Source organism: Rhinolophus sinicus, chromosome 5, assembly GCF_057876585.1.
Source record: "Rhinolophus sinicus isolate RSI-liver-muscle chromosome 5, RSI-T2T, whole genome shotgun sequence".
In the NCBI taxonomy this organism is placed as follows: Eukaryota; Metazoa; Chordata; class Mammalia; order Chiroptera; family Rhinolophidae; genus Rhinolophus; species Rhinolophus sinicus.
In genome coordinates this window covers 111,414,501-111,435,962 of record NC_142505.1, presented here as the reverse complement: position 1 = coordinate 111,435,962, position 21,462 = coordinate 111,414,501, and the positions used below count along the sequence as shown (strand labels likewise).

General features: G+C 62.5%; 2 protein-coding genes across 12 annotated transcripts in view; one reads left to right on the top strand and one right to left on the bottom strand.

Annotated features, from left to right (window-relative positions):
• The first annotated feature begins 2,517 nt into the window (after positions 1–2,517).
• Positions 2,518–8,293, top strand: CYP2W1 (cytochrome P450 family 2 subfamily W member 1). The gene is made up of 9 exons (XM_019747448.3): positions 2,518–2,694; positions 3,773–3,935; positions 4,254–4,403; positions 4,473–4,630; positions 5,960–6,133; positions 6,448–6,586; positions 6,676–6,860; positions 7,117–7,258; positions 7,477–8,293. The coding sequence occupies exons 1-9, from the start codon at positions 2,521–2,523 to the stop codon at positions 7,671–7,673; spliced, it is 1,482 nt and encodes a 493-aa protein (XP_019603007.1). The 5' UTR covers positions 2,518–2,520; the 3' UTR covers positions 7,674–8,293.
• A 1,861-nt stretch (positions 8,294–10,154) lies between these two features.
• Positions 10,155–21,462, bottom strand: part of CHLSN (cholesin) — a 92,068-nt gene continuing 80,760 nt past the window's right edge. For 5 of the 11 annotated variants that reach the window (XM_088798819.1, XM_088798820.1, XM_088798821.1 and 2 more), the window contains 3 exons: positions 14,967–15,160; positions 11,586–11,667; positions 10,155–10,686 (listed from right to left, as the gene is read on the bottom strand). In XM_088798819.1, coding sequence (XP_088654945.1) covers positions 10,480–10,686; positions 11,586–11,667; positions 14,967–15,160 — 483 coding nt within the window. In that variant the 3' untranslated portion in view covers positions 10,155–10,479. Of the gene's footprint in view, positions 10,687–11,585; positions 11,668–14,966; positions 15,161–15,275; positions 15,538–21,462 lie in introns of those variants that run through there. The other 6 variants (XM_088798817.1, XM_088798818.1, XM_088798825.1 and 3 more) reach the window with 6 other exon arrangements.

The window sequence follows — 21,462 nt, the reverse complement described above, 5'->3', positions numbered from 1 at the left end:
CGATATTCCTTGAGGAATGAACCCAGTTAGGTGGCTACGGTGATCCTGTCCCACGGAGGTCAAGTCCTTGCCTGAGGTTGCACAGCCAGTGTGTGTGTTATCTACCGGATTCAGTGGGTAGCGACCGCTGGTTTCGCTCATGAACTCACAGTGTGGGCAGGCCTTGGGGGACATGGCCCACCCGGAATCAGCTGGAGACCCCCCTTATCCTCATGAGGCTGGAGCAAATGCAGGAGGAGGGGGCACCCAGAGCCAGGGCCCAGGAGGTGGGGCTCCTCCTGATGACCTCCATAGGTGGCCACGCCCTGGGTGGGTCAGTGGGAACCAGGAGTGCACTGGAATCTAAGGCGCAGGGATCCCGTTTCTAGGAATTTGTTTCACAGTATCCTTTGCAGCTGTGCACAAAACTTTGCAGGTACGTTTAGCAGCATATTGGTGACAGCCCAAGCCAGGCAACGGTCACAGAGGAGCAGGTCCCTGACTGACCACAGGCTCACTGTTCTGAGCGGTCATTCACATCTAAACACGGAGCTGTGCCCTGTCCACGTGCTGCGTGCTGCATGGGAATCACGCTGTAAGGCACAGTGGGGAGGGGCCCTGTTAGACGTCTGGGCCTTCTCGCTGGTGTGTGTCCATTATCTACCCAGTGGATGAACACTCAACTAACGCCTCCATACACAACAGGGTGCCTGGTGGGCCCCACAAAAGATGGGCCCACCTAGTCTTTGCAGATATAACTAAGGTAATAGAGTCCAGACGAGGTTGTCCTGGATGAGGGTGGGCCTACACCCTATGACAGGCGTCCTTACCAGAGACAGAAAAGGAGAGACACACATGCAGGGAGAGCAGGCTGCGTGACAATGGAGGTGGACATGGAGAAAAGTTGGGGCCACCAGGAAGGGTCCTCCCAGAGTCTGGGGGGGCTGCACAGGTGCCGGTTGGGGGCAGGCAGCACCAAGATCTGGACCTGGGGCCCAGCACGGCCTCCCTATCTGAAAGAGGAGGTGTGGAGGACTGAACCCCCCAGCCTAGGACCCCGAGTTCCCTGCCTCCAGCGGCCCCCCACCACACTGCCGCTCCCTGCTAGGCATATCCTTCCTGGCTCAGGCCCCGGCCTGGCCAGCTGCCCCCTTTCCCGGGCCCTGCTCACACTGCAGGCTTTGCACAGGCAGTTCCCTGCAGTAGAATCTGGACTCAGCTGAGACTGTGTCCTCTGAAAGACCCTGGCCTTGACTCGCTGTCCCCCTGTGTCCACTGGGCTGCAGGGGTCTTTCAGGATCTCTGCAACACCACTTTCCATAGCCCTACCTCCTGGCTACAGAGCCCAGCACACACAGGTGCGCAATAAACGCTCACTGAATTAATTAAATGAAGCTTTGTGGGTGGGCAGGACCCCCAGCCTTCCCAGCGGTATCAGCCTGGGTGCCAGGCGCTCAGCCTGAGTGACTCGCAGACTCAATGGTTAGACAGCCGTCATCTCCCTGCAGCCCACAGCTGTGCAACAGGGCAGGCCGCCTATGAGGTAGCGAGCGCCCCAATGCAGGAGGTGTGCAAGTCAAGGCTGGGAGGAGGTAAGGGCCCTTGGGCTGCCTTGGCTCTGGGGTTTGTGTAGAGGCAGGTCCCGTGGTGACAGGCCAGAGGCGATGGGGTTCTAGGGGCCTCATGTTGGGGCAGGTGGTGCGAGCAGGCCCAGCCACTTCTGGTGCCAACAGCCCTCCCACCCCACGAAGCTCATTTCCAACGCAGTGCCTCTGTCGCTCCCAGCCAGGCCACCAGGGTTTAGGAGACTGGAGCGTGGCACAGACAGGGCTCATAAACCCAGCCACCTGTCACCCAGTGGCGCTGCCCCAGCCCAGCCCTGCCTGCAGGGTGGACCCCCACCTGCCCCACCCTGGGGCTGGTGCCTCCTGCCCCAGGTAACAGTGCTTACAAAGCCACCAAGGAATAGACTGTCACTCAGGGCGAGCTCACGTCATAGCCTTGGTGGGGGGACGCAGTTGGTGACCTCTGAAGGTGTTTGCTATGCAGACCCTCATGAGCCAGCCCCAGGGTCTCCATACCTCGTAACCCCGCACTGGCCCCTGTCGGAGAGGAGCTGGGTGGACACAGGTGGTGGTGGGTTTGGGAGAGGCCCACAGACCTCGGGGACCTGTGGGGCCCACGGAGGGAGACTCAGAGCACGGGGAGGGCGGGCTCCTCTCTTCAGAGCTGGGCTGTGTCCCAAAGCCCTGGGAGTCCTGGTTCTGAAGGGGAGGCTGAGGCAGAGCTGACACCCTCCAGGGGGGTATGTCCTCTCCAGACGTGTGAGGGACAGTGGGGTGCCCCCCAGACAGTGCCAGCTCCCTGCAGAGACTCGACTTCACATTCCACACACACCTGTCACTTTAAGTCTCCTGGCTGTCCCCTGCAAACTGCTCGTTCCACATTCTCGGGGTGGTAGGGTGGGTGGGGTGCCGGCACGCCCTCCCAGAGCCCTATAAGGCTCAGGGCGGGAGCTGGGGCCCCACGCCTGCCACCCTCATGGCCCTGCTGCTGCTGGGGCTGCTGGGGCTGCTGGGGCTACTGGGGCTGCTCCGAGCCTGCACCCGTGGCCCCTGCCCGGCCCCGCGCTGGCCGCCTGGGCCGCGCCCGCTGCCGCTCATCGGGAACCTGCACCTGCTGCGGGTGTCCCAGCAGGACCAGTCACTGATGGAGGTGAGTCGGGGCAGCCTGCCTGCAGCTTGGCTCCTGAGCTGGGCCCAGAGCCCGGCTCCTGCCATCCTCGATGGCTGTGGCACCTTACCCCCATCTGGAGGGAAGTCGAGCCCCTATTTTCCGAGACCCCTGTGGGGTAGGAGGTTCACATTTCAGCCTGGTGCTGGCCTGGCAGGGGACACAGGAGGCCCAAGTGCCCTCCCTGCCTTGGGGAAGAGAGAGATACCCCACCTCACAGGGAAGCAGACGGGCTGTCCAAGGAGCAGGGAGCCAGGAGGGCTTCCTGGAGGAGGCAGAATTTGAAGACAACCTGCAGAACAGCCCAGTTTGGGGCAGCAGAGGGGAGAGGCAGGTGCTCCTGGGAGCGGCACCTTGCTGCTGCAGAAGGGGCCTGCACACAGAGACCCAAGTCTGAGCCAGGTATGAGGCCGGCTGTCTCTCAGTGGGCATGGACAGCAACTCACTTCCTCCTCTAGACCTCAGCTTCCTCATCTGTAAAGTGGGGAGATGACAGCCCTCCTCACCTCAGGCAGGGATGCTGTGGGAACAGAAGGGCACAGGCACACGCGGAGGGCCCGGAAGCCAGCCCTTGCTGGTATTACCATTCTGTGCCCACTCTGGGCAGAGCAGGTCGGCGGGAGACCTACTAGCCAGGCGGGCCCTGTGAGGGGGTGGGGCCTGGGCAGCTGAGTCCATCAGGCCTGCTCCTGTGCAGACCTGGGCTTTCGGCACGGCTGCCCCAGCAGACAGCCCTCTGGTCCTGCCACCTTGTCTTGGGGCTAAAAAAAGCCCCCTCGAATGTTTCCCCTGAAAAGAAAACCCACAGCAGTACCCCCAGCACCAAAGGTGGCAGCCTGCCTCCCCGGAGGGGTGGAAGGGCTCTGTGGGGCCCCCCAGACCTGGCTCCAGCCAACCATACCTCCTGCTTTGTGGCTCCTGGGCCTTGACTCCTAGGCCCCCACCGCCCAGCCCGGTTCCACAGGCCCTGCCGAGGCCCCCACCCTGCACAGGTGTGGCCAGAGCGGCTCCTGGGGCCCTACAGGGGGACCGCCTGAGTGATCCTTGCCCATCCTGCCAGCTCTCAGAACGGTATGGGCCGGTGTTCACCATCCACTTGGGGTGGCAGAAGATGGTGGTGCTGAGCGGCTACGAGGCAGTGAGGGAGGCTCTGGTGGGCACCGGGCAGGAGCTGGCCGGCCGGCCCCCAATCGCCATCTTTCAGCTCATCCAGGGAGGCGGGGGTAGGTGTGTGTGGAGGAGAGCGGTTCCCCAGGTGGGGGGCGGGGAGTCACCAGCTCTGCTCCTGGGGGCTTGCTGGGCAGGGAGCCGTGGGGGTTGAGGAGAGGGACCCCACTCCTGGCAGCAGTGGCCCCTGGGGAGGCTGTGCACATGGCAGGGGGGGGTCTGCATAGGGGGCCATGTCACACCAAAAGGGGGACAGGGCGTGCCACGGCCAGCTCCCTGGGCTGGGGACGAGAGCAAGGCCCCAGCCAGCCCCCCAGCCCCGCGCCCGCCTGCGTCTCCTAGGGCTGCTCAGCACCGTGTCTGCCCACTCGCAGGCATCTTCTTCTCTTCTGGGGCGCGATGGAAGGCCGCCCGCCAGTTCACCGTGCGCACCCTCCATGGTCTGGGCGTGGGGAGGGGTCCTGTGGCTGACAAGGTCCTGCAGGAGCTGAGGTGCCTCATGGGGCAGTTGGACCACTACGGAGGTGAGTGGGGGGCGGGGACACCCCCTTCCCTTCTTCCCTCCCCCACTGAGGCCTGTCTCCCCCCCCCAGGCCGGCCCTTCCCCCTGGCCCTGCTTGGCTGGGCTCCCTCCAACATCACCTTCGCGCTCCTCTTTGGCCAGCGGTTCGACTACCGGGACCCTGTGTTCGTGTCCCTGCTGCGTCTCATCGGTGAGGTCATGGTCCTCTTGGGGGCCCCTGGCCTACAGGTAAGAGGCCACTGCTCCCAGGCCTTGGCCCCGGCCTGAGCCGGAGGGCAGGAGTCCCAGCTGCTACACACCATTGAGATGAGCCCCTGCAGAGGCGGCACTAGACTCAGGCAGGTCCTGTTCTGGACACATTGGCTGGCCCTGCGAGCCCAGGCCAGGCCCTCGTGCAGTCCGGGAAAGGAGGGGGGTCTGGGCAGGGGGTCCTCATCTCCCCCTCCCACTCCTTCCCCTCAGCGAGACGCACCAGGGTCTGGGCTTGATGCCCGCAGGCCCCCAGCCCTCACAACCCGGGGGTCTCCCGCCCCCCAAGGGTCCTTCGCAGTGTCGGGTTCACAAGCCCCTCTGATTCTCAGAAGTCTGAGGCGTGAGCACGCCATTTCCCACCATTTAGAAAATCCCTGTTTGCCGTAACCTTATCATTTTTTTCTTTCAAGATTTCCTTCAATTAATTTTTACGTCACTTACTTTTCAGTTACAGTTGATGTTCAATATGACTTTGCATTAGTTGCAGGAGTGCAGCGCAGTAGTTAATCAGCCATATAACTGAGGACGACGCCCCAAGTCTAGTCCCTGTCCCCGCGCCCCCCACCGTTGTTTCGCTGCTGTGCTGTTACCTCACCACCCCGACTACAGCTGCTGCACTGACTATAACTGGCGGAGCTCAGCGGCTGCTCCAGCACACGAGGTCCGGGAAGTGCGACTGAGTCCTGAGCCTGGTCAGGGAGGCTCGCTGTCGCCTGGGCAGGAGGTGCCACCTCCTTTGCAGGCTGGCTGACCCAGTGCAGTCAGGGAGCCCCCAGGAGGGAGGAGGGCAACAGAACGTTCCAGGCCCTCCATCCCTGTGCGGGCTCCTCACCGCTGAGCTGCCACTAGTTTCCCCAGGGACCCCCAGGGCAACGTTAAGGGACCGTTAAGTTCCTGGGGACACAAGTAGTGCCGGGTGTAGCCAGGACAGCACCCCTCAGACAGGCTGCCAGACTCTGCCGTGAGCCCCATTTCACAGCAGGATGAGCTGAGGGCCGAAGTCTGCAAATGCTTCCTTTTTTAATGGCTTGCAGCAGACTCCGTTATTTCCACAGTGACAACCCTGTCCCCTTCTGCCAGCTGAGGGGGATACAGAGCAAGGGGCGTGATTACAGTCGCTGGCTGCGACTTGCACTAAACCCCCGGTGTTACCTGTCAAGCCGGTCCCACCAGGTGGAGCTGTGGGGCCCCGTGCCGCGCGCCGGGCGCCCTCTGGAGGCCCCCGGCACCGTCCTGGCACGTCTGCAGGGCAGGCGACGCGCCCCTCCGCCAACCCCGCCGTCTCACGTCTCACCCCTACACCAGCTGTTCAACATCTACCCCCGGCTCGGGGCCCTCCTCCAGCTGCATCGGCCTGTCCTGCGGAAGATCGAGGAGGTGCGAGCCATCCTGACGACCCTCCTGGAGGCGCGGCGGCCGCCTGCGCCCGGGGGAGGCCCCGTGCACTGCTACGTGGACGCCCTGATCCAGCAGGGCCAGGTGTGGCGAGACCCACCCCCACTCCACCCCGGAAGCAGCCCGGGGACCCCACTCCAGGAGTCCATGCTGGGCCTGCACCAGGTTCTTGCGCCTCCTGACTGGGGGCCTCTCTGATCCCGATCTCCTCACCTGTGAAGTGGGGGTTCGCAGCGCCAGCCTCTGGGGCAGCCGGGGGATGCGCGAGCCGCGCCAGCTGGTTCTCCCGTCGCCTCTGTCCTTCCCGCCAAGTCTGTCTTCTACCCTTTTCCTGAGTCCTGGGCTGGAGGGGTCCTGAGCCCAGCCTCCACCTGAGCCCTTACCTCCCGCCTCAGCAGCGCGGAGACCCGGATGGCCTGTTTGCCCAGACCAACATGGTGGCCTGTGTCCTGGACATGGTCATGGCTGGCACGGAGACCACCTCGGCTACACTGCAGTGGGCCGCCCTCCTGATGGGCAAGCACCCGAGCGTGCAGGGTGTGTGCTGGCGTCCCAGCTGGGCGGGCGGCCCCCAAGGTCCCCGGGAGGAAGGCTCCCAGGGACCAGCCCACTGCCTTTCCCCGCAGACCGGGTGCAGGAGGAGCTGGACAGCGTGCTGGGGCCTGGGCGGCCACCGCGGCCGGAGGACCAGCGTTCCCTGCCCTACACCACCGCCGTGCTACATGAGGTGCAGCGGTTCATCAGCCTCCTGCCCCACATGCCCCGCTGCACGGCGGCCGACACCCGGCTGCACGGCTACCTGCTCCCCAAGGTGAGGCAGCCAGGCCCCCCTCACTCACCTGTTCCTCTGTGTGTGTGTTGGGGGAACCCTGGGGTGCCTGATGCCAGGGCTCCCGTGGACGCCGGCGAGCTCCGGGGCCCATCCTGGAGCAGACGTCCGCCACCGGGGGGCTGGGAGGCCTGCTCATCTCCCCCTCCTCGGGGGCCATGTCCCAGTGTTCCAGCCTGGGGCCTGCCCGGGCGGACCGGCACCTGGGCCTGGCCCCACCTGCTGCCCGGCCCCACAGGGCACACCAGTGATCCCCCTGCTGAGCTCTGTGCTCCTGGACAAGACGCAGTGGGAGACCCCCCACCAGTTCAACCCGGGCCACTTCCTGGACGCCAGCGGGTGTTTTGTGAAGAGGGCGGCCTTCCTGCCTTTCTCTGCAGGTACCACAGACCTTGGGGGGGGCCACAGGGACCTCCCCCTCTCTGTGTAGCTCGTCACCAGGGACCTCAGATTTGGGCTCACGGCTCAGAGCCGACCCCTGTCCCAGTTACTCCAGGCTGTGCTCTCCCTCCGCGGCAGCCCCCCCCTTCCACTCCAGGAGCCAGGCTGTGGAAAGCAGGCCTGGCAGCCCCACCCTGTGCCTCGGTTTCCCTCAAAGGCCGCCGCGTCTGCGTGGGGGAGAGCCTAGCCAGGACGGAGCTGTTCCTGCTGTTTGCTGGCCTTCTCCAGAGGTTCCGTCTGCTGCCCCCGCCAGGCCTCAGCCCCGCTGGCCTGGACACCACACCCACGCCAGCCTTCACCATGCGGCCGCCGGCCCAGGTGCTGTGTGCAGTGCCCAGGCGCCAGGGGCACTGACCAAGGGGCCTGGCCTGTGCTGTCACTCCCCTGCCTCACCTGTTCCAAGCCTGGCAGAGCTCTGTGACATGGGAGGCAGACAGCAGCCTGAGGACAGACAGACAGCCCCTCATCGGGGCACTCACGGGGCTCTCCTTCCCCAGCAGCCGCAGTTCCACTGTGGGCCTGAGCAGCCCCATCCAGGGGGGCTGGAAAGGAGCCCTCACCTGTGCCCCTGGGGGCACACCGTCTTCCCGACCCCTTCCCTCCAGTCTCCCCCCAGGGCAGGCAGGGCCCCGAGTGCAGAGTTGGGCCCCCTGCCCCCCTTGACCTTTTACCTACCCCCCCCCTTGAGTATCTATCAGCCACTGCCTCTGTCTGCACCCAGGCCAGACCCCTCCGGGTGCCCCCACAGCCACTGGTGCAGCACCCCATCTCCACATGTCTGACCCATGAAACTGTCACCCCCACCTGGACCCGACTGTATGACCTCTCACCCCCCTGCACCCACAAAAGAAACATGTCAGTGAAGTGTCAGGACTTCCACAGGGGATACAGCCAGGACCCCCCAAAAGCTAAGCAGTATCAATGTACTGTCCTCAAGTATGGAAAACACACTTTAATAAAAATAGTGAGCAGTTGTCCAGCTTCGTTTCGCTCATCAGCATGGGGACAGCACGTGGGACGTCCCATGGGGCCAACAGGCGGTGCTCGCCCACCGAGCCAAACCCCAGAAGTGTATGCAGCCTGGTCCCGACCAGCTGAGGCTCAGTGGCAAAGGCTCCCGTGTGGGTCACGAGGGACAGACGGCTGGACGCAGGACTGGGATGGGAGCAGAGGGGCTCTCTGAACACCTGTGCTTAGCGCCCCTGCCTCTCGTCTTGAAGGGAGGACCTCGGGGGCTGGAGGGTGGCTATTGGCCCAAGATCCACCGTTGTCTCCAGTGCTGGCCCCCAACCACACTGCAGGTGTCTCTTAAGTCCACGGAAACCCAAACCAAACCCCAAACTGTAGGCAAACTCTCCAGGACACACACAGACTAGGGCCCCAGCTCCCAGGCTGGCTGGCATCCCCTGGGGAGACCCTTCTGCCATCAAGAAGCCAGCAGAGCTACTGCCAGCCACCCTATAGGGGCAAATGTGGGGCGGGAGAGCAGGTCCTGGCAGGGTCCTGGTTCAATGGTTGTCTAAGTTCTAAAGCCCTTCTGGCTCTATGCATGGCATGTGCGCATGTGTGTGTGAGCACGAGCGTGTGCATGTGTGAGCGTGAGTGTAAGCAAGTGTGTGCACGTGATCAGGATTACAGCTGCAGCAGCTGGTGGGGGACGGCCCCCAAGCGGCAGCACAGCACCCAGCTTTCCACATTGGGGGTGCTGCTGAGGCTCCCGTGCTGGCTGGGGGGCGGGCTGGCTCCGCGTTCCAGGAGAGGAGGGACAGGCGGCGAGTGCTCAGTGAGGGACCTTCCCAGGCCCTGTGGATGTGTGTGTCCCTCCTGGGCTGGGGTCACCCCTCCTCAGGGCCCCACCCTCACCATTCAGAAGCACCCCTCGACATGGTGTTTCACAGTAACAGGCTGAAGCACAGATGCCTGCAGGGAACCAGCCATGGCTGGGACACTGCGCTGAGGTGGGATGTCCAGGGTCCATGGCCGGCCGGGAGACCCAGCCAGGCGAGGAACAGCCACAGGACAGCCCGGAGCTGACTCTGGGACAGAGGCTCCACGCACAGGCCCAGCCCTTGCTCACTGTCACTAAGGACCCGGCTGTCCAGCTCACGCAGTGTCGGGGTCCTGGCACCGACTGCACCCCAGCCCCACGGTTCACAAACCCGCAATGTGAGCAAGACTTGGTGGGGACAGCTCAGCTCTGCTTCATTCAGTGCCACTGGGGCAACTAAAGACTCATCGTTGCTCGAGCACCCACGTCGCACGCGGACTCGTCACACGGCCAGGGTTTCCTCGCAGCATGGCAGCTGTGTCCCAAGGGCAAGTGCCCTGAGCGCAGGTGGCAGCTGCCTCCTCTGCCCTGGCCTTGGAAGTCACTCGGCATACTCCGGCCTCCACCCTGGCTGCCAGCTGACCGTGTTCAAGGGCAGGGCGTCCACACACAGTGGCCAGCACATCCACGACCCAGTTCCCACGGCCTGAAGGGCCTGCTGTGTGGAGCTGCGGGCCACCGCCCACAACGCAGCCTCTGGAGCTTGGACCCTGCCATTCCAGGGGGTTCAATGCACGCACGCTTCTGGAAGCAGGGAGACAGGTCCCATCTCTGTGCAGAGAGCAGGTGTATTTCCCGCTGGGACAGCTGTGGGAGGGCAGCCGTCGTGGTCACTGCCGACACCTGGTAGTGGCAGGCCTGCAGAGTGAGGGGTCAGTGCCAGCAGATCACCTGGATGCTGCCCCGTGGAGGCCAGGGCTACAGATAGCCTCGCAGCCCAGTACGTTCCCTGCAGGAAAAGCCCTTCACAGGCTAGCAGCCAGTGAGGACGAACCAGGAGGCATGGCTGGCATGGGCTACTTTTATTGAAACAGCAGGTTTCCCTGTAACTGGGCAGGAGGCCGTGGCATGGGCTGAGGCAGGAGGCCAGACATAGACAAGCCACGGCCTGGGAGCCTCGGCGAGGGCAGCCTGGTGACCAGGAAACGTGTGGCCTGCACAGGAAGGACCCCCAAACTGATGTGCGGGGCCTACAGCCGGGGTGCTTCCCACAGCCCAACACGGACGGACCACAGCTGGTGGGAAGGGCAGCTCCCTGGCAGAGAAGCAGATGTCCCCTCCGCCGGGGGAGCGATCAGCTGCAGGGCCACCCTCGCTGGCCGGCTGGCCGCCCTAGGACAGCAGCTGCAGTACCTGCCGGACACGCTGGGTCTTGCCCAGCAGGAGGGGGTCTGGGCCACTGGCGCCCGCCTCGTCCAGCTTCTGCATCAGGGCTTCTGCCTTCTGCACAGTCAGCTCGCGGGCCTGGCCCTTCAGCCCCTCCAGGTAGGCCAGCAGGGTCGGGAACTGCTCCTCGGGGACCTGGACAGGATACAAGAGCTGCTCAGCTGTCAGGTGGGGGCACACAGCAGTGGGGTCCCGGCACTGCTGGCCCCGCAGCTGGTGTCCCAGGGTTCACCGCTGTGCCTGCGAGGGGACCACCCAGCTCACAGCGTCCTCACACCAGGGCCCGAGGAGCCTGCTGGCCAGGCAGCAGTGGGCATCACATCAACCTCTAGGCCTGCCACCTGCAAAGGGCCCAAGCACCACACCTGCTCCCCTCAGTCCCATCGCGCCAGGACGACAGGACCGGGGCAGGCGGGAGAGGGAAGGCCACCTGCTCCAGCTGCTCTTCCAGCCCTGGGCTATTTCCGGCTCTGGCTTCCCTTAAAGAGGCTGGCAGCCATCCCTTTTTAGACCCTTCTGAAAAGCCCCTGAATCAACAGTAAACAGATAAGTGTTCAGAGATGAAATGTGCGAGGACAAGGAGAACGGAGGAAAAGAGAAGTGACAAGCTGCCTTGCTGCTCAGCCCCTTCCCCTCCCCCCTCAGGTGCGGACCCCGCCCCCACCCCCACCCCCACGTTCTCACCTTGTCACTATCCCCTCCCCCCACAGGTGCAGACCCCGCCCCCACCCTCCCCCCACGTTCTCACCTTGTCACTATCCCCTCCCCCCACAGGTGCAGACCCCGCCCCCACCCCCCACGTTCTCACCTTGTCACTATCCCCTCCCCCCACAGGTGCAGACCCCGCCCCCACCCTCCCCCCACGTTCTCACCTTGTCACTATCCCCTCCCCCCACAGGTGCAGACCCCGCCCCCACCCCCCCACGTTCTCACCTTGTCACTATCCCCTCCCCCCACAGGTGCGGACCCCCCCACCCCCCCACGTTCTCACCTTGTCACTATCCTCTCCCCCCTCAGGTGCAGACCCCGCCCCCACCCCCCCACGTTCTCACCTTGTCACTATCATACATGTGCGTCAGGAGCCAGGTCTGCCTTGTCTTCTGAAATCTCCACGTCTCGTGCTTTTGGGCCCAGCTGGGAGAGCGAGGACACAACATTCAGGTGCCAGACAGAAGGAGCCGGAAGGGTCTGTCTGTACGACTGGCCTGGGTGGCCTCTTCTTGGCTGGAGTGGGGGGTGTCCGCAGGGGTTCTGGGGAACACCCTCCCCGGCCCCCGCGTGGCAGACACAGAGCAGAGGGGGCGAGGGGCCCAGGCTGGGAGGACCCCACTCCGCACGCCCGCTGTGGGCCCTCAGCCAAGCCAGGCCCTTATCTACACTGGATGGAAGGACCAGATGGCCCGGGCCACCTCCTTTCAGGTCCACAACCCCATGATTTTACGATTCTAACGTGAGCATCCTGAATTTTGTGAATTCCATCCTTCTTCTAGAAGTGTCTGCTGGCGTGGGGAAAGCAGACTGGGAACGATGTGCGGAGGGTGAGGGAGAAGAACCAGCAGGAGCCAGGAACTCTGCCCGAGAGCCACCCTGGCTGGGCAGCTCAGGTGCCAGGACAGTGACAGAGGTCGCGGCTGCGCCGGCCCTGAACCCATCAAAGCGGTCCGGCCTGCTGGAGCCCACTGGTGGGGGGGCGGGGGCGGAGGCTAAGGAAACAGGTAACTCCAGGAATCAGTGTGAGGAGGAAACACGGCAGGGAGGGTGCTGCTCTGGCCAGGACAGCAGCGCCGGGCTCTCTGAGGTGAGACCTGAACGCTGGGACAGAGGTGAAGAGGATCTGCATGTCTGGGACTCGGGGGCATGGTGGCCATGGGGACACGGGCAGAGGCTGTTTTAGCCGCAGGCTCACTGCCTCCCCTCAGGGAGATGTGGGGAGGGCCCTGGCTGGTTCTCTCTGGACTACAGCTCGGCCAGCTCCCCAGCCGGCGGGGCTCGGGTGGAAGCACACACCATGTCATGTGACAGAAGAGCTGCCCAAGCCCAGAGCACGCTGCCTAGGATCGTGGGCACGTCACATGGCAGTCACAGAGCAGGACCCAGGCCAGGATGGGCCACGACTGTCCTCCCAGGGACCAGACACCACAGTCCTGGCCTAAATTCACTTCTGGGCTTTAGCACTTATGAGGTGTGATCAAAACACACGGTGAATGTTTAAGTGAAAAAATATTATTGCGGAAAAAGGCACACTGCCATTAATCCCCCTCAAAATACTCCCCCTTGCTCAAACACATCCCATGGTTCTTGCCACTTTCTGAGGCAGTTCTGGACGTCCTCTTTCATGAGTGTCTTTAGTTGTGCTGTCGTGGCTGCCTGGATGTCCTGAATTGATTCAAAACGTTTACCTTTCATGGTCATTTTGACTTTGGGGAAAAGCCAGAAGTTGCATGGTGCCAGATCCAGTGAATAAGGTGGATGAGGACACACTGTGATGTTTTGATTTGATAGAAATTGCCATATACCAGAAGCGATGTGTGACACGGAGCATTGTCATGATGGAGAATGATTTACAGCACACTTAAAACACACCTTCTCTCAACCGTAGCTCACACCCGACTGACTGCACCGAACAAGCTGGAACTTGTCACCCACGGTTACTAAGGTTCCACGCGCCACTTCCCGTATTGAAAGTCCCTGCCTTTCCGTTGGATGCCACTCAGCAGGTGCATCGCGTATGTTTTGATCACCCCCGTATCAGCATGGGCGACGCCCCCCCGCCCCTCCCTGACATGGCTGTCCTCACTGCCCTCCCAGCCTCCCACATGCGGTGGCTCCTGCCTGTCGTCACCTCCTGAGAGCAGGGCCTGTCGCAGTGACACCGAGCTCCCTCCTGCAGTGGGAGGAAATGACACTTTTGTGCAGCTCTGTCTTCACTACACATCTCACCTGCCTGATGAGGGGCAGGTCCACTCCAGTGCCTGGGCTGGGACAGGGGTGACCTGGGGGCCTCAGGCTGCGGTGGCTGGTGCAGTGTCCTGCCTCTGCAGGCAGGACCTGTGGACCCCCCTCGGGCAGCACCACACACTGTGCCTCAGAGCTGATCTGACGCAGAAACTGGCCGCTCCCCCGTGCTCGCACCACCCAGTGGACTGAGCCTGGCCGGGGCTGCTCAGGACCTGCCAGCTCTCTGCCAGGGTCCTCGGCCCAATGGGAAAGCCCACTCTCCATGCACGGGGACCTTCAAGCCCACCTGGGCTCCATCAGGCCCAACTGTCAACCTGTGGCTTCTGTAGGGCAAGGAAGGGCCCCACGCAACCCTTTGTGAGGAAAGAGAGTCACTTAATTAAAGACATATTTCCTGTGAGGAAATCGGTAGGTTTTAATGAAAAATACCGACCCTCTTACTCCTAGACCCTACGGCACACACCCTCAGAGGGGACAGCACAGCCTGCACGTGGCGAGCAGGGCCGCACCAGGCTGGAGCCCGTGCACACACGCCCACGGGCCAGGATGCACAGCTCTGGGGTCCAGCCACACTCAGCCGTGGGCGGCCCTGCCCCACCGGACGTGGGCTCACCTGGGCAGCTGTGCTGGGGATGGGGCTGCATGTGGGGCGCACGGTGGCAGGGACAGGGCACACCATCGAGGTGGAAGGCACCAGGGTCCCAGCATGCTCTGCAGGCAGGGCCCCCACCCATCTCTTGCTCACGCCAGGGTGGCATGAATCCTTGTGTCTGCCACGCTGCACACCGGCCACCTGTGCATACGAAATGCCCAGGACAGGCAAGCCACAGAGACAGGAAACAGGTCAGAGAGTGACACAGGCGTCCCTGGTGGGCCGTCCCAGGAGGGCTGGCCACCCTAGCCTCCTGTGTGGTGAGTACACTTTGGAAGAGGCAGGAGGAAAACCAGGACAGGCTCTGCTGGGATGCCACTGCCCAACCAGTTTATCTGCCAATAGAAACCAGTGGTTTCCAGAGGCCTCATTTTTCCGGGGGCTTCTGAAAATTATTGTACCGAGCTGTGTTAGCAAATGCAGGCCAGCCTCTGCTGGGTTCTGGGTGGTCTCCTGGGCACACCTGGGGGGGCCCTGCGGGTCTGGTGACAGACTTCCTCTCCCCTCACAGTCAAGTCCTGCCCAGCAATGGTGCCCTCTCCATGCCCTCCCTTCCACTCCACAGACAATGCTGTGCTGGTGAAGGTCTGCAGTCCACACTGGTGGCCGTGCCAACTTCTGCAGATCTCAAGCCACCTGACATCACGTGAGGCGATGTTGGGAAACACTATACAACCAGGCGGCTGGCAGCCCCGGGAGAATAAGATTCCAGCCCGGTCACCTGAGCCCACAGCCCGCACCCCTCCCAGGGCAGCAGTCGTGCGCTCACTCGGGCGGGCGCAGCCGGCCAGCCCCAGCCTCGCCTCTTAGCCACGCCTCTTACCCGCGCAGGTAGTCCAGGGCCCGCTGGGCGCCTGCGCCCTCGGCTGGCAGGCCCGGGGCCGTGGTGACGCCCGCCTCCCGCAGACGCTTTCTTTCCTCTTTCTTCCGCTCCTTCTTCAGCTTCCTCTCTAGGACCCTCTTCTCCTCCGGGGACAGCTCTGGGGACAGCTCAGGGTCCCTGCACGCTGCTGCTCCCTGAAAGTCAAGGGGAACCTGCCAGTTAGAGCTGCAGGGAGTGGGTGTGCTGCGTCAGGCTGCAGCTGCGCCTCTCCCACTGCGCTGGCTTCCCAGACCCGCCCGCCCCCAGGACCCGTAAGTGAGGTCGCTGGGAAAGACCCCTGCGCTCCTGTGGCTCCATCGCACCCCAGCACGTGGGAAGCCCCCATGCTCCTGACACTTGCAGAGCCCTGGCTGTCTCCCCAACCCCCTGCAGGGTGCAAGAAGCCTGGCTGAGAGCGGACTGGCTCCTGGGAGCCTGGGCTTCCTTCAGCGTGAATTTCCTGAGCCCCTCGCACTGAGGACAGTGGGAGGTGCCCATCCTTCCCTGGGCAGGACGCATCATGACCTCCTGATGCCACTTCTGCCAAGAAAGCACAGCCACGCCCCCCCCCCACTGACAAACCAAACAAGCTCCACACTGGGGGTGGGGGGTGCTGCAGGGTGAGCACGCACGCACACGCGTGCGCACACACACTTCATGTTTTTCCCGTGGGCCCAGAACACCAGTGCTTACTCTGGTTCAGGTCTGCAGGGGCCTGGCCCCAAGCGCTTTCAGGGTGTGCCCTGTGCCCCCAGCTGCGTACCCCAGGGTCCCCCTCAAGCTGCACAACGCCCCTCCTTCCTTTGCCCCTCCTCCCACACAGCCCAGCAGGTCCTTCACAAAGTGCCAACGCCTTGACAACCTTTGTGTTCCCACTCAACACCTGCTCCTTCTGGAATCTTCCAAAACAAAACAACAGCTCTCCCAGCTCCTCCCTCCTCCTTGAAAACCAGCTGGAATGTTCCAGCTTCAGGGCTATCCTGGGCGGCAGCCTCGATGTGAAACACAGAGCTCTGACCCGTAGGGTTCACAGGGCACGGGCCCAGGAGGTGTACGTGCACCTGCCAGGCGTGCGGACAGCCCATCGGCCCAGGAGAGCCTGGAAGACTGGGGCCCAGGGCAGGGCAGCAGGGGGCTCTGAACCCACCCAGCTGCCAAGGGCTGTGCTTTTGAAGTGGTGTTTGCTGAGGTGCAGGACAGAGGAGGGTGACAGTGAGCATGACACACACGGACACAGCCAGCCAGCTGGGTGGCCACCATGGAGACAAGCAGGAAGGCAACCCTCCCTGCAGCCACAGGCCTGGGCTCTGCCAACTGACCCCCGAGGGAGGCCAGCAGGGTGGGCAGCACCTTGGCCCCACAACAGGGGCACCTGCTACCACTCTTCAGCATCCCATGGCTCCCGCTGTCACCAGGGCACAGCAATACCCTGCCAACCCATGGCCTGGACCCTGCCACCCGCTCGCTGTGACCATTTGGGGTGCTGGCTGCTGCCACCGAGGCTGGAGGAGCCGGGTCATGGAGGGGAGGCTGCCCTGTGCCCTGAGGACGCCCAGGGAGTCTGCAGGACCAGCAACAGCCCATGAGGTGGGCACAGGAAGGAGGCCAGAGGGAAGGATGGCATGGTCTGGGTGGACTGGGGCAGGAGGAGGGGCAGGAGTGCCTCCAGCCCCAGGACACACTGGGACTCGTCCCATGGAGGCCTCCAGGCCAGGCCCACTCTCCAGGGCAGACCTGGGGCAGCGGCAGGATGGGTCAGTTGCTCTAAAGACGACTACTTCCCCAAACACACTGGAAAGCACTTGAAGCTGCAGCCTGTTTGCAGAAAGCTCTGCATTGCTGCCGCTGTGCCTGGCATTTTGGGTCGGATGACATAAAGACTCAAACTGAGTGAGGTAAAGCAAAATTTCTGCAAGTCTTTTCCACACTTAACATCCCTAGGATTCCACTTCAAAGGCACTAAGACAAGTCAGTGTGCGTGGCTGCACGTGTGCCCAGTGGATAGACTGAAGCTCCCCTTGAGGAGGGCATCAGCTGTGGCCAAGGGACCTTGAGTTTCGGCGACGCTGTCTGTGTTTCAGTGTGAATACCTCCACGTAACGTACTCATAATGTAGACACATGTAGTTAGAAATGTGTTGAAATACTAAATCCTCACCAGCTTCTAGGGCAATGAAAACACTGACCACATTCGACAGGTGTGTTGAAATAAACAAGGGATCCAACGTCCCCACAGACGGAAAGGGGTGGGAGAGACGGCGAGACTTCCTGCCCGTTGGAGAAAACAGAGCTGCACAAAACCATCTTTTTCTTCACCCTGATAATTGCTGGCGAGAGACCCGAGAAGGGATCCCACCAATCTGACAGCCCAGGCAGGAAAACCTCCCACAAGACCTGACAAGACCCGATGTGCCAATTGAAAGGGACCGGCCAGGCACAGGTCAGCTCCAGGAAAGATGCCTTTGGGCTATTGTCCTTGAGAAAGGCACCTGGCACAAGGGTGGCCCCACAGGCTCTCCTGGGGGGGCCTGGACCCTGTCACCAAACCTGGGTTTTCCCACAGACCAGACCCCAAGGAGGACAGTGCTGCCATCACAACCCAACCAAAGAAACCAGCGAAAGTGGGAAGCCACAACCGCTTAGACCCCGGAAGGTGGTATCAGGGAGACCAGAGGGGTCTGCAATTCAAGCCAACAGGAAGGCAGGAAACACCCAGTGGGATTTCCTACCTCTGGTGAATATTCGACCCCGTAAAGCGAGCCTCATGTTAACTGTTGGCCCTGGCGTGGACTGCAGGCTTTTCCTTCAGTGAGAGCCGACTGTGAGGGCAGGTAAGAGCGGGCATGGCTGGAAGGGCTGTCCCGGTGACGCTGTGACACTGGCCACCAAGGGCGCCTCCCTCACCTTCTCACCTCAGGGCTCGCCCTATGCCTGCACAGGCCCCAAGCAGCAGGACAGCGCGTCTGGACTGCCCACTCTTCAGTCCCCTCATGCTCCTGGGGTCACTTCCTGCACAAGGTCTCACAGCTCCGACTCTGCTTCCTGGGGGAACCCAGTCTCAGGCAGCCATGCTCAGCAGCTTCCGGCTGCTTTCAGCCCTGCTGCCCAGACCCACCTGAGCGGGGCTCTGGGGGCTCTGGGAGGACAGCAGTGCCTGCCCACCCTCTCTACCCCTAGAAACAGCCTCGTCAGTCAGGGTCCTTGTCGAAGCCTGCCTTGGGCTCACGCCAGGCGGGGGAGTGGCCTTTGATGCTCCCCAGGCTGGCTGATCTGTAGGGAGAAGCAGAGGGCAGCACACAGGCATGGAAGCTGTCCCTGCAGGGGCGAGAGCCGCTGACCCAGCTGGCAGGGTCACACTGGGGCGTGGTCACCTCTGGGGCGGGGTCACATTGGCACACGGTCACCTCTGGGGTTCAGGGATGAACACCAGCCTTGATTTCAGGACCAGAGTTTGGGGCCATCAGAAGGTACTGTGAGGCTGGCAACACTGGTGATGGGTTAGGCAGCCTCGCAGTGAGTGGACATCAGGGCACCTCGCTGCCACCCACCTGGGGGGTTCCAGGTGCCAAACCGTCCTCTTGGGAGCTTCGTCTGAGAAAGGAGACAGACCCGCAGGGAGGGCCCAGTATAGACTCACAGGACAGGGCCTCCCACCCCATGCTCTTCCTCCTGGCCTCTGGGGACCCCAATTCGTGCTTCCCTCTACACTGGGCGCCCTTCGGGCACACACGGCACATAGGTCGGCTCAGGTCAGCATTCCCACCTCCAGCAACTGCTGGGCAGAGGGCACAGCATGGCTGCAGGGCGGGGAGAGGAGGCACGCCTGGCTGTGCACCACTGTGCGGCCACACCAGGGCTGTGCTCTGTGACCTTGGTCCCCGTCACCTGTGGGAAGCCAGGGCTTGCTCAGGCTGAGCAGGGACGGGATTGAGGGCCATCCACACACTACACTCCAGGGGCCACCCTCTGCTCTCTTCTTTTGGGGGTGGCCCCGTGTGGAGCCCAGGTAGGGTGTCCGAGAAGGGCCCTGGCTTCCCTGTAGGAGGACATCACCACGGCCTGGGGACTCCGGACTGTCCACTTTGGACTTTCTGCCCAATGAGACATCACACGCATCCACTCAGCGGGCGTGTCAGCTCACCCACTAGCTCTGTCTGACACACACACACAAGCCATGCATCCAGGGTGACACAGGTCAGCACAGCACTGTCCATGCTCCACCCTGTGCTGGGTGCCCAGGCTGAAACGTCCAACTGCCCTGCACCTTAGGGCTGGAGGGAGGCTCGGAGCACCGCCGCCTCTGGGCTGCTGGGCACATAGCCGCCCTAGCCCCAGGCGTCCAGCCAGCCCCAGGCGTCCAGCCATCGCCTCTGGCCCAAGCTGGCCTCCATGACTGTCAACAGCGGTGCTCTATGTCCCCGGGAAAGGGTTCCTGTTTTGCCCAGAGCTGCGGAGAGTGGAGATAAAGCACTCTCCTTTCCACAGAGAGCTGGAGAGAGGCTGCCTGCCTGGCCCTGGACGCCCCATCCGCCCGCTGAGCACACAGGAGGGAGCTGCAGTCCCAGGCAGTGAACGGCGGGTGCAGGAGTCCACCGGGGACTTGGTGAAGCACACGTGCCAAGGACAAGGGTGGTGTGAGCTCCAGGACCTGGGCTGAGCTGGCTCTGCCACAGGCTGCAGAGGGGAGCTGGGACAGAGCACCGAGTGTCCAGGACTTCCCATGTGGAAACAGGCTACTGACTCAGTGTTGACACCAGAGCTGTTTGAGCAAGGGCAACATTTTTGCTCGGTGAGGTCGGTGTGGAAACGCACAGTTGGACGGATGTGAGGCAGCGCTGCGACCCAGCACGGGCGCTCGGTGGCCTCCTACCTCCGCCTGCCTATGTACCGGAGCCAGTGATGCCTCCTTACGCTGGTTGGGCACATTTGCCTTTTTTTTTTCTTCTTTTTTTAATGAATTATCTCTCTCTCTCTCTCTCTCTCTCTCTCTTTTAAAGGAGGGTGCAGCTCACAGTGGCCCATGCGGGGATCGAACCGGCAACCTTGGTGTTATCAGCACCACGCTCCAACCAACTGAGCTAACCGGCCGCCCCACATTTTATTTTCTAAGACGTGGTATAAAGGAAAAGTAACTCCAGCAGATGTAAGACCCAGGACTCAGCCATAGCTCAAACAAAGACGCACACTCTTGACCATGGGCTAGCCACAAGCCCCCCAGCCCAGACTCTTCGACACTCCAGTCTGAACCCCCCACGCACGCACATGTGTGCACACCCTCACTGCACAGCTGAGAGCCCACTCCACCAGGATCTGCAACCTGGGCCTTGGCAGGTGGTATGCTCGTCAGGAAGCCAGAGCCAAGGACAGTGGAAGAACACAGGAAACCGTAATGAAACTCTGCATCTTTCTTTTACCAAGTCTCTGACATCGGTGTGTCTGACACTTAGAGCACACCTCAGTTTGGACTGGCCACACTTCCAGTGCTCGCCGCGTGCCAGGCTGGGTTGTCACCACGGCCGCACCCCCAGAGCCTGGCCCAGAGCAGGGCGAGAAGCGGGCACAGGCAGTCGCCCCAGGCTCCCAGTGGCCCTGGGCGTGCCCACCCTGTAGGGCCCAGCTCCCCTCCTCCTGCCAGCACGAGACCTGACCCCAGTGCATCGCTGCGGCCTGCCAGCCACCTCCAGGAGTGAGCATGTGCAGGCTGGTACCTGCGAGCCCTGCTCTGCGGGGGACCCCGAGCTGCGTGGCATGGGGGGGTCAGGACTCCTAGAAGCTCTTCAGAGAAGTCAAGCCATCTGCACAATCCCGGTGCTGGCAGAGCGGTCGGGAGAGCAGGGCAGATGGAATTGTATTCACAACAGCACTCGGAGGAAGGGCAGCCCCAGGGCGGGGGAGGCCTCCCTCACCCATGATACCAGAGCTTTCTATTCCCCAGAAGCCTTTTCATCATGGCGGCAGAACTAAACTTTATCAGAAACAGTTTTAAGGAACATCAAAGTAAGCAGCAGGAGACAGTGTGGGGTCCTGCTTTCCTCCTTCAGGAGGCGGAGGCTGTGCGGGTGCTGGCAAACGGCCTGGGCTTGGAACCAGAGGCACAGGCAGCGCTGTCAGGCCCCTCAGCTACAGCCCAGGGGAATGGGGCTGAGGGGTCAGTGACCGGTCCCCAGAGATCATGGGTCTGTTACTTGGTGATTGCTGTTGGATGCACGGGGGCTGGCTGCAGGGCCCAGCAGGCTGTCCACCCTGCAGCCTGGCTTTCAGCCGGGCAGCAACTCTGCAACCCAGGCCAACAAGCCTACAGAATTGGTGGATTAGAAAAGAATGCATCCAAGAGAACTGACACTAAGGTATGGGCCTGAAACAGGTAGGTGCTGTGAGGCCTGCCGTTTGTCCACACATACGAGGAAAGTGACTGGGGCATCTGGTGCCCAGATGCCTCCTCCTCCACCTGGGAGGAC